At 38.0% G+C, this 11,780-nt stretch overlaps 1 protein-coding gene across 2 annotated transcripts; it reads left to right on the forward strand.

The window, feature by feature from the left end:
- The first annotated feature begins 1,902 nt into the window (after nucleotides 1–1,902).
- LOC311068501 (macoilin) lies at nucleotides 1,903–11,651 on the forward strand. Of its 2 annotated transcripts, none has more exons than XM_084090983.1 (11): nucleotides 1,903–2,143; nucleotides 3,452–3,593; nucleotides 3,782–3,908; nucleotides 4,245–4,368; nucleotides 4,474–4,643; nucleotides 5,461–5,890; nucleotides 6,010–6,168; nucleotides 7,128–7,298; nucleotides 7,512–7,650; nucleotides 9,241–9,415; nucleotides 10,550–11,651. In XM_084090983.1, the coding sequence occupies exons 1-11, from the start codon at nucleotides 2,067–2,069 to the stop codon at nucleotides 10,735–10,737; spliced, it is 1,902 nt and encodes a 633-aa protein (XP_083947109.1). In that variant the 5' UTR covers nucleotides 1,903–2,066; the 3' UTR covers nucleotides 10,738–11,651. The 2 variants fall into 2 exon arrangements, with proteins under 2 accessions (XP_083947109.1, XP_083947110.1); XM_084090984.1 differs by having other exon boundaries at nucleotides 7,512–7,638.
- The last annotated feature ends 129 nt before the right edge of the window (nucleotides 11,652–11,780 follow it).

Raw genomic sequence — 11,780 nt, forward strand, 5'->3', positions numbered from 1 at the left:
TGTATATCTGCCTGTCTGTCTGTGTCTATCTGTCTGTCTGTCTATCTGCCTGTCTGTGTCTGTCTGTCTATCTGCCTGTCTGTCTGTGTCTATCTGTCTGTCTGTGTCTATCTGTCTATCTGCCTGTCTGTGTCTGTCTGTCTGTCTATCTGTCTGTCTGTGTCTATCTGTCTATCTGCCTGTTTGTGTCTGTCTGTCTATCTGCCTGTCTGTGTCTGTCTGTCTATCTGCCTGTCTGTGTCTGTCTGTCTATCTGCCTGTCTGTGTCTGTCTGTCTGCCTGTCTGTCTGTCTATTTGTCTGTCTGTGTCTATCTGCCTGTCTGTGTCTGTCTATCTGCCTGTCTGTGTCTGTCTATCTGCCTGTCTGTGTCTGTCTGTCTATCTGCCTGTCTGTGTCTGTCTGTCTATCTGCCTGTCTGTGTCTGTCTATCTGCCTGTCTGTCTGTCTATTTGTCTGTCTGTGTCTATCTGTCTATCTGCCTGTCTGTCTGTGTCTATCTGTCTGTCTGTCTATCTGCCTGTCTGTCTGTCTGTGTCTATCTGTCTGTCTGTCTATCTGCCTGTCTGTGTCTGTCTGTCTATCTGCCTGTCTGTCTGTCTATCTGTCTGTCTGTGTCTATCTGTCTATCTGCCTGTCTGTATCTGTCTGTCTATCTGCCTGTCTGTCTGTGTCTATCTGTCTGTCTGTCTATCTGTCTATCTGTCTGTCTGTGTCTATCTGTCTATCTGCCTGTCTGTGTCTGTCTGTCTATCTGCCTGTCTGTGTCTGTCTGTCTATCTGCCTGTCTGTGTCTGTCTGTCTATCTGCCTGTCTGTGTCTATCTGTCTGTCTGTCTATCTGCCTGTCTGTGTCTATCTGTCTATCTGCCTGTCTGTCTGTGTCTATCTGTCTGTCTGTCTGTGTCTATATGTCTATCTGTCTGTCTGTCTGTGTCTATATGTCTATCTGTCTGTCTGTCTATCTGCCTGTCTGTCTGTGTCTATCTGTCTGCCTGTTTGTCTGTGTCTATATGTCTGTCTGTCTATCTGTCTGTCTGTGTCTATATGCCTGTCTGTCTATCTGTCTGTCTGTGTCTATATGTCTGTCTGTCTGTCTATCTGCCTGTCTGTCTGTCTATCCGTCTGTCTGTCCGTCTGTCTGTCTGTCTGTCTGTCTGTCTGTCTATCCGTCTGTCTGTCTATCCGTCTGTCTGTCTGTCTGTCTGTCTGTCTATCCGTCTGTCTGTCTATCGATCTATCTGTCTGTCTGTCTATCTGTGTCTATCTGTCTATCTATTTACATTTACATTTATGCATTTGGCAGACACTTTTATCCAAAGCGTCCGTCCGTCCGTCTGTCTGTCTGTGTCTATCCGTCCGTCCGTCTGTCTTTCTGTCTGTCGATCTATCTGTCTGTTTGTCTATCTATCTATCTTTCTGTCTGTATCTATCTGCCTGTCTGTCTATCTATCTATCTATCTATCTATCTATCTATCTATCTATCTTTCTGTCTGTATCTATCTGCCTGTCTGTCTAGCTGCCTGTCTATCTATCTATCTATCTATCTATCTATCTATCTATCTATCTGTCTGTCTGTCTGTCTGTCTGTCTGTCTGTCTGTCTATCTATCTATCTATCTATCTATCTATCTATCTATATTCTGAGTCCAATCAGAGCGAAGCAAATAGTAAATCTGTAGTTATTTATTTCAAATGGTAGCCTTCTTAAAATATTATGAATTTGATTGCCTCTATAACAACCTTTTTAAAAATCTATTTTAAAAATAAAAATGAAATAAACTATATTGTGAACTATGGTTTGTGAACTCAGTCACTTTAAATGTTTACGCGTTCATACCGCATCTTTGTTAGTCACACACTGTATTTGCAACGCATTTCTGAGCCCCTTGTTCTCCAGACAGCGCAGATGAGGCGCTCGGTTCTGTGTGAAGTTCTCGAGCGTGCGCACATCCACCTCCACTCACGCACAAAGCGCTTCTGCTCAGGTTACTGTAAATGAGACCTCCAGTCTTACTACAATTACCTGTTTAATGGACTAAATAGCCAGCAGGACCATAAGCCATAATATGAAGAAACGCTACATGGATATAGGCAGGCTACGGAAAATGAAAAAGATTAAGCTCACAGAGAAGATTTCCGAAAGGTATGACAGCGCGCGCGCTGCTTTGTTGTTTTGTTATTGCTCTTATTCGTCTTCACCTGAATGGCTCGCGCTTGGCTATTCATAGCGCGCTCAACGGATTGACGCAAATAACAAACAAACAGCATCTGCTGTTATGATAAGAAATCGGGCTTTAATTCAGAGCGAAAGCTCGCTGTGATTTAATGGAAGAACGCAGGGCCGAATCTATAATATTTCGTGTGGAAACAGTGCAGCGGGCCACGCTGCTAACAACATATTTAAATAACAAAAATATCCGCCACTTAACCTTAGCATTGCATATTAAGAAATGTTATGGTATTTCATGTATTTCAAGCTCTGATATTAATGAGCCGAGTTATTATGTTGTTTGATGCGGTGTCATCCAAGTAGTCTTGTTATTTCTTCATGACAATACGATGTCTGAAAAACAGACAGTCTGAAAACACAGACAAACTGACAAGGGCCTCTGACTAGACAATATGCGCGCAGGAATGTCGTTTTCGTTTTCCTCAGGGATTGTTTTGTTTCTGAGCTGTATAATGTGCCGTGCATTCTGCATATTTATAAATTAATATAGCCTGACATTTAATAGAGCTGTGTTCTTAAGTTGTTGGGTGCGATTTTATTCGATCAGGTTTGCTGATTTCAGACTATTGTTCCTAGTGAGGTTAACACACAACAGTGTTGTCTGAACTGACCCCGTCTCTTCTTTATAGTGTCATCTGGACAATAGCCTCCTGTGTTTATGGCTACGCTTCCTAGTGAAATGAACGTGCGCAGATTTCTCCTGAAACGGGTTCTTGTTCTTTAAATAGCCATGGCAACACTGTAGATTCGACGTTTAGGTGCTGATGCAGAAGATGAAATGTTGCCATGGTTACCAAACACAAAAGGATGTGGAGAGCAGAAAGCCCGAACAAAGGAATGGAGCACAATAGACTGTGCGACCAAAACATGGATTGTAACGTCTTCAAGAACTTACTTTCTGGGCCTTAACATCTAACGTATATTCTGGCTCATGTTTCTTTTGAAATACAGAACAGGCTTGTTTGTTTTTGAGTCAATAGGAAGCAAAAAATTAAATAATAATACTAATAAAAGTATAAACAGAACGCGCGTTTCTTTCGTAGTTCTGACTTCTGTTTTGACTTTAGTAAAACGTCAAACATATTTATTTTTTATTAATAAATATAATTCACCCCAAAAAATGGTCTGTTTTTCATAAATAATTCAAATAACACTGCAAAATCATGATTCTTTGTGTGGGGATTACAAGACTAAAATTGTAATTCTATGTCCTGTTTTCAGCGCTTACTCTGTTCTGAAGTTCATGATTGTCTGGATGCTGGTGCTGTTAGCTGACTTTGTTCTGGAGTTCAGACTGGAGTACCTGTGGCCTTGCTGGCTCTTTCTAGGGACCGTCTACACCACCTTCCACTGTCATGGACTGGTAGGCAGCATGCAATTACTTTTAGAATAATAACAAAACCCGGTCTATGGTAAAAAAATAATTTTCTTGTTCCATTTTTATTTCCTATCTAATATGTGATATATCAATTTTATGTTCAGCTGCATTTGTGCATTTCAAATGACATAAAAACAGACTTAAAGAAACTAACCTCTGCTTTTCTTTTACAGGCCATCTGTGTGGTTTTTGTGTGTGCAGCATTTACCCTGGACTTATTCTGTTTCATTTTTGTACCCTTACACTGGTTGTTTTTTGCAGCCAGCACATATGTCTTACTCAACTATATGTGGCATACAGGTAAGCCTTAAACGCTTCTAATGAAGTTGCCATTTCATTAACACTCACAGATAAAGTCTGTCAAAAATGATTGTTGGTTTAACTTAAGAAAAATTAAGTAACCTGGTTGCCTTCAATTTTTAAGTTTATTGAAATTAAAAACTTGAGTTAATACAATGATTGGTTAAATCAACAGAAATTCAAAATATGATGTTATCTGAACCACGTAAATTGATTTGACAAAAGAAAACAAATCATGAAAATATTTTTTTACAGTGATGCACTGTATTCAAGTATTACAGACTGTCTATTAACTTATTTATGTATTTACTTACTTACTCACGTACTTACTCGCAGAGAAGGGCATCTGTATGTCAACTGTGACATTATGGATACTCTTAGTGTATATGGAGGCCTCTCTACGGTTGAGGGACCTGAAAAGCCCTCATGCAAATCTGTCCCATCTATTTGCTGCACACTGGTAGGTCCTGATTGTCCATTTTAGAGCAAATTGTAATTTGGGGTTTTAAATGAACAACAACTTTACCAGCTGTGTTTCATACTGTACAATAATTATTTTTTCCAGCATTGGTTATCCACTAGTGTATATGGGATTTGATGCAACCTGCTACTTCTCCAGTATGTTTAAGCTGCGTACTCAGAAATCTGTTCAGAGTGACAATGACCTCCACATGGATCTCCTGCAACAATCCCTACCTCCTTATATGCACCTGTACCCAAAATTGTGGTTGGAAGGTACGTGAAATTTCTTTAACGGTATCATATAATAAGAGACATATTTCCAAAACTATGTTCAGGAAGTCTGTTCAATAGTTTGATATTGTTTAAAGAGACCATAGTCTAGATTTTGTTTTTGGGGTCTTGAATATGTTTTCATGCTTAAATGTTCAAAAAACATTTTTCCCATATTTTACATCGTAATTTGCTCTGATTGGTCAGCTGGACCAGTGCGTTGTGATTGGCCAACCACTTTGATTGTGTTTTGGAAAAGTCACGCCTCTTTATAACCATGAGTTTCAACACACCCTCACCCCCCCCCCCCTTTTTTTTCTTTTCTTTTTTCTTTTTTTTTTGTGGATGTGTTATTTAAATGATATATAGTGTGACGTACATTCATGGAACAAAACTCAAGACTATAATCGAGGCTTTTCAGGGGGTTTATAAACAGTAAAGGCCCGTTCACACCAAGGAGTACACTCCACACCACAACTACAATAGCGAATATGCGAAACAATATCGCTGAAATCACTTTTAGAATGATTTATTTCAACAACAAAAAAATCAAAGCCAATCAGAATCCGCTGGTGTGGGCGCTATTATAGTTATCGTTATAGTTATCGTTCTCGGTGTGGATGGGCCTTAACTCCCTTTGGAGCGGACTTTCTGTTTTGTAAGACCTTTGCAGACATTTTTCATGCTCAAACAGCAACTTTACACATAATATCCAAATACTTTAATATTGCTCAGAAAATCTATTTGAATGATGACAGTTTGCAATTCAATTTAGTTATGAAAAATAATTTCATTAAAATTCTGACACGTCTTTGTACAGATCCCAAATATAAGGTGGCCAAATCCAGGCCGACGCAATACCAATGTCCATCTGATGCCGTCACCTCAGAAGACAAACAAAACATGGAAGACTGCCTTCAAATCCACAGACTTCCTGCGAGACACGAAAGAGACACAAATCCACAAACTCCAGGTCCCAAGCATCGTGGAGGTGAACTTCATTTGGACTCTACATCCATGTTAGAAACGACTGAAAACCTACCTCAGGAGGACCAGAGCAGCAAAGCTCAAAGACCCTCCAAGAGCTCCCTGCCTAAAGTGCATCGAGGTTCAGTGAATATCCCTAATAGCAAAGGGGAGAAGCGGCAGAAAGCCCCCAAAGCCATCAACTCGATAGGGGACTCTGCCGAAAGGTGCTCGTCGAACATCTCACCAAGTCCTCCAAACCCACATGCTGACCAGATGTTGAAGTATGTTTGTGTTGTTTAATTTCTATATGTACCGATTGAGCTCAAAATTCATAGGTTTGCAGATGGTTAATGGATTTTGAGTCCATTTACACAGTGATCTCCATCTGTCTGTTCCACAGGCTGGAACAAGAGATGAGGAAGCTGAAGGGAGAGCTGCAGGCGAGCAGACAGAGCGAGCAGGAGCTGCGCAGTCACATTTGTAATCTCACCAACAGTGAACACAGTCTGCGCCCTGAAGTCTCTCTGCTCAGACATGCAAATGAACTGCTGCAGAACAAGTGAGTCCTCTGATCTCTTCCTGTTGGTCTTGGCATCAGTGCTCTGGTTGATGTTCGGTCACACTGATTGAAGATTGACTGCTTGATTTGTGTTTATACATCAAACAAAAGTGGTTTCTTTTTTTATATTATATAACATTAAAATTTGAATCGCTTTTCACCATGACTTTTATGTATAGATTGTATTACTCTTGTCTAAGACTTTTAAACAAACTATGAAAATTCATTATAAAAAATATTATTTATTTTACTTTTAAAAACTATGGTAATCTAAACAAAGACTAAATTACACATTTTATTATTTATTATGCGAAAATGATTCATTTAATACCTTCCCACAACTGTGGCGCCATTTCCATCGCAATCACCAAATATTTGTCCCAGTAATGGTTTTTCCCCTCCCATAAGTGTTACCAAGAGATGAAAAAAAATACAAAATACCACTAGCATATTTTTGTGTGGTTTTTCCAATTAAGCTTATGCAAAATAAAAGTGTACAAATATAATTTGTTTGTATTCAGAATACATAAAATGCTAGCTCTGAAATAAGACTGTGCCCAAATTACACTTTCTTTTTAACTTCCTATTTATCAGTCCTTAAAAATGAATCTCGGTTTCAGTATTGATAATAAATTAAATGTTTCCTGAGCAGCAAATCAGCTTATTAGAATGATTTTATGAAAATGATTTTCAGTAATGATGCTGAAAATTCAGCTTTGCCATCACAGGAGTAAATTACATTTTAAAAATATATTCAAATAAAATACTGTAATAATATTTCACAATATTACTGTTTTACTGTATTTTTGGTCAAATGAAATTAAAAAATATATATTAAAATCACTTGAACAGTAATGTATACATTAAAAATGAATGAACCGTTTTTTATTGTAAGAGTATGTGTAACTTGACCAAATCTAACGCTGTTCCTTTAAATTCTTTGGTGCGCTGCTGTGCAGGATTCAGTGTCTCACAAAATCCAGACAGAAGGACAAACAAAACTGTTCCTTGCTGGAAAAGAAAATCAGAATGGAAACAGAGGCTCGAGTTGCAGTAGAAAAACAAACTGCAGAAGTCAGAGCCCAAAAATTTGATGAAGCAACAATGTTACTCCGGAGCGCATCACATAGGTAATTGTATTTATAAAGCAAGAGTGCAAGAGGCATTTATATGCATATTAATCATGTTTGTGTGATGTTGAATGATGCTTAATCTGTGTCTTTGAGACTAGGTCTAATTGCCTGCTTTTCAATTATGGTTATAATTGGCAGAATAACCCTCAATTCAAAATAGCAATGGCAAAATAAACCTGTAAATTGTTATATTTTTTCCATCCACTGTAGGCAAGAACACAGTGAAACTCAAATGTTGAGGAAAAAAGCTAAAGATCTAGACTCAGAGTACAAACAACTACAGCTGGAATATCAGGAGAAAGAAAATCGAATGATAGCTCTAGAGAATGAAGTGGAGGTAAAGGACGCGGTTCGTAGATCTGTTCAGTTACATACTGCATTGAATAGTTGTGATGTAATTGATATTTGTGGTTCATATTTTTGTGTTCTTCATGTTATGTGGATCCGGTAGCTTGCTTTCTGTGGTGTTCAGTCCTTGGATGCTTTTTTTTTATTTATTTTTTTATGGTTTGGAATGCTGATTCTGTGTTTTTCCCTGCTGAAAAATCCAGCATTGCTAGTCACCAGCATCAGGTATGTTTTGCATGCTGGGAAGTGGGAACAGCATGGGATGTTTGTTGGTTCCCTGCAAGACCAGCAAAATACCAGCTCTAACCAGCAGAAACCAGCCTGGACCACCAATGGAATTTATGTTGGTTTGTGCTGGACTTTTTCAGCAGGGTTGCTTTGTTTTTTATTTATTTTTTGTCATTATTTCTTGTTCCTTGCCCAGTTTAAATGCTGTTAGTGCCATCTGTTATATACACCATGCCAAGACAGAAACCAAGTCTTTCAGAAACTATTGTGCATCATTTGTATTATGAATTTAATTCAATCGTTTTAATGTTTTTCTCTCTAATTGGAAAGCGTTTCCAAATTTTTTGGTGTTGAAATTGAAAGAGTAATGCAAGTCTGTATGCAAACTAAATGTCTGTATGCAACATTTGAATGTATACATGTACAAAAAAATGCACAATATTTTCTGTAATTAGTTAAATAAACAAATTAATGCTATATAATAATAATTTGCTTTTAAAATTTCTAAAAAAAAAAAAAAAAAATAGCTGACCATCCAAAAATGTATGATCTACAACACTATATACTCCTCTTAAGCTGAAGACAAACATGTAAAAGTGAAGCGTGTAATTATTTACCTCTAGTGGCAACCAAAGGAATGACAAAAATCATTCTTAATAATTCCCTGCTTCTGCATATTGCCCTGCACACTATGCAAAAGCAAAGCATTAAATGAGTTGAATGCACAAATGTCCAGTGTTTATGTCCAGTCGGAGAAATTTGCATGATTAACATACTGCATTCACAGAGATTCTAACACTGGAGCTGAAGCTTAAAATTGGCAGACAACATTCTACAGAACGTAGCATGTAGCATGTTAGTAGAATGTCTGCAGTCACTGTGATTTTGCCAAGTAAGACATGTTCCTGGATCAACATTAAGGGCTTTCGTACAGGGTAGTTATAGAAACTAATGAAAGGTGAAAACACTGATGTTAAAGTTGTAAGCCTAAACTTGGCATAAACTGTAAACTTGTCCCTCAAATCTGATTGGTTGATTGGAATGTTTTTCCAGGATCAACAAATATGTTGATCCGGGAACATGTTGTATTTGGTGAAATCACGTTCATCGTCTGGGGCCATACTTAAAGAATGTACTTCAGCAAGCTCTTCACCAAATTCAGTGCATAGTCTTATTTTAAAATCAGAAAACAATTACACACTTCAGCCTTTTCCACTGGAAGTTTATTTGAAACTAGACAAATGAGATTCAATTGTTCATCTGAATTATTCAAAATTGCTCAAATCTTTTATATCACCATTATTACATACTGTACTGTTCTGTTACCGTCTCATCCGTGCAATATTCTCATGCTCCTCCCCAGACCCTCCAGAGGAACAGATGCAGCGAGCAGGAAGCGGACGCTTTGCTCTCAGCTCTGTCCTCCTTGCAAGACAAGGCTCATCATCTAGAGTACAACCTGAGTGCAGAAACCCGTCTCAAACTAGACCTCTTCTCTGCGCTGGGAGACGCACGCAGACAGCTCGAGATAGCACAAGGTTCATCTCATTTCAAATTATGCCAGTTATCCATCCAAGACTCACAATGCAACTATTATTTCTAAGAATACATGATATATCAATGCCATAATGGCAGTTTTTAGAGATCTTTTAAACATCTTCATCAGTCAACCTGGGATATGTAAAGGTATACTATGTATCTTTTGGCCATCTAGAGGTTAAAAAACAAAAACTGCATGCATTTTTCGGAAAATGTTTTGGTTGCACTTCAGCTCTGCATGACTGCGCTGATGAATTTGACCCTTCACAATAGTGAATGCTTGAGCTACTTTTATCTTCTTCTTTGTATCTAAGTTTCGTAATGATATGCAACTCGGCATGTAGGACCGAATCTAATGAGACCAATGATTTTTAGGCAAACCGTTCAGAAGTTATAAGCAAAAATATTTTTAATATCTCCGGACCAGTAGGTGGTGCTGTGCGGAAATGCTGCATGTCGCCTCAGATCATACTTGTGATGGCATGTACCAAGTTTGGTCTGAATACGCTAAAGCGTTGCGGAGAGACAGCCTTGCATCCAATTTGGCGTGCTCTACGTCGAATTCGTTTGCGCGTTATTCGAGAACGATTGGGTTTATCAAAAATCTTTTGATATCTTTTTGCCAGCATGGTCTGAAAATAATCTGATTCGATTTTCGTGAAAATTGGACAAACCGTCTTGGAGTTTCTTGGAGAAAAATTATGTTTTTTGGGAAATTACGGCTTGATGCCAAGAGGAAAGCATATTTTTGTTTCTAGCCCTTACGGTTCAAAAGTTATTAACATAAATGTAAGTGAAACTTTGGACAGTTGGTGGCGCTAGAGAGATTGAGTTTGCTGTGGTGAACGTTTGGACTGTCCAGTGTGCCAAATTTCATAACTTTTTACCATACGGTTCTATGGACTGATGCTTGGCCCCTAAAAATTTGTAAATTTAGAAATGAACTCAGATTAATAAATGCTATAGAAATATTAATTATTAGTTCATGTTAACAAATGTTTCTGTTACAGACAAAACTGTATAGAATTTTAGTATAATAATATAATATAAATCAATAAATGAATATAAAATGATTATTGGCTTGTCGGGATCGGTCACAATATCAATATCTGTTTTAATGTCTTTCCCTACAGTTAAAATTTTGAAACAAGACCACGAGGTTAAAGAAATGAAGCAGAAGCTTGCTGAAGCGATGGCCGTGGCTCCAGGTATGTCGTACATGACTCCGAGGTCCTCTATGCCTCAGTATCTCAAGTTCTTCAACTCTGAGCGCTACATGCTGAATCCCAGAGCACTCATGTACCAGTGTCTTAAGAAATAAGACCGGCGAGGACAAATCGGATGGCTTTTGAAGGATTGTTTTGACTCGACATTCCAAACACGGGGGCATCTTTGCTTCAAGGTTTGCCTGAAAACTTCGCCTTTTGACATGGCCAACAGCCTCTAGTGAGTCTACGGCTGCGTTCACTGATTTCAGCAGAGACACTGAGGCTGGTTATAGTTGACCTTGCTTTGAGCCAAGATGCATTCCAGATGAAATCAAAGTTGACTGTAAATACATTGTTGACCAGCGGATGACCAATCGAATGCTGAGCCTACCGCTGCGAGCTGCATGGACGGCAAGATATCAGTATGAAAAAATTGTGTGAACTTGATGAGGAGCGCAGTTCATCATGAGGACAGGATATCCTGTGTTGTGTAAAACGAAGAGGCTCTTCTTCAGCCATGACAATAACAGGCCAATGCCTCACTTGGTCATTCTGTGCCTCATTATTTATGTGAATTCAATTTATATAACAAGCCAATATCAAATGTAAGTCAGTATGTGAATATTCGAGTGCTTTGTACTGTTTTGTATTCTTTTTACATTACAGACATTATACAGAAGTGACCAACACCCAAACAAAAACAAAAAAAAAACGTTTGTAGGTTTTCATGTTTCTGGAATCGTTGCCTTTTTTAATGTATCAATGGGATGTTTTTTATGAGAAGTTTATTTTTCTGGCTTGACATACTTTCTTTTTTTTCTTTCTTTTTTTCTAAACCAAAATGAGATAATGGTTTTATTTTGTAATTCTACTTGTTGGTCTGCATGCCAATTTATGTAAAATGATTGTTTTGGACAAAAAAAGAAAAAAAAAAGAAAAATATTTTGATGTCTAATTGTGCATTTGTGCAAGGGCTGTTTTCTTCCAATAATTCTGGGAGCAGTAATAAAGTCAATTTAAATGATAATCTTGTATTCCTCTCCATAAGATTTTCTGACGGAAGCGGTTTAAAAATGAAAATTCTGTCATTCACTTTCAAGGTTGTTCCAGTCCTGTGTGAATTTATTTCTTCTATGGAACACATAATTAAAGTCAA

Source organism: Abramis brama, assembly GCF_963993115.1.
Source record: "Abramis brama genome assembly, chromosome: 18".
In the NCBI taxonomy this organism is placed as follows: domain Eukaryota; kingdom Metazoa; phylum Chordata; class Actinopteri; order Cypriniformes; family Leuciscidae; genus Abramis; species Abramis brama.

Coding starts and splice junctions, on each gene's coding strand:
- LOC311068501 (XM_084090983.1), top strand. CDS start 2,067: ATGAAGAAACGCTACATGGATATAGGCAGGCTACGGAAAATGAAAAAG. Junction 2,144..3,451: donor ACAGAGAAGATTTCCGAAAG/GTATGACAGCGC, acceptor TCCTGTTTTCAG/CGCTTACTCTGTTCTGAAGT. Junction 4,644..5,460: donor CCCAAAATTGTGGTTGGAAG/GTACGTGAAATT, acceptor GTCTTTGTACAG/ATCCCAAATATAAGGTGGCC.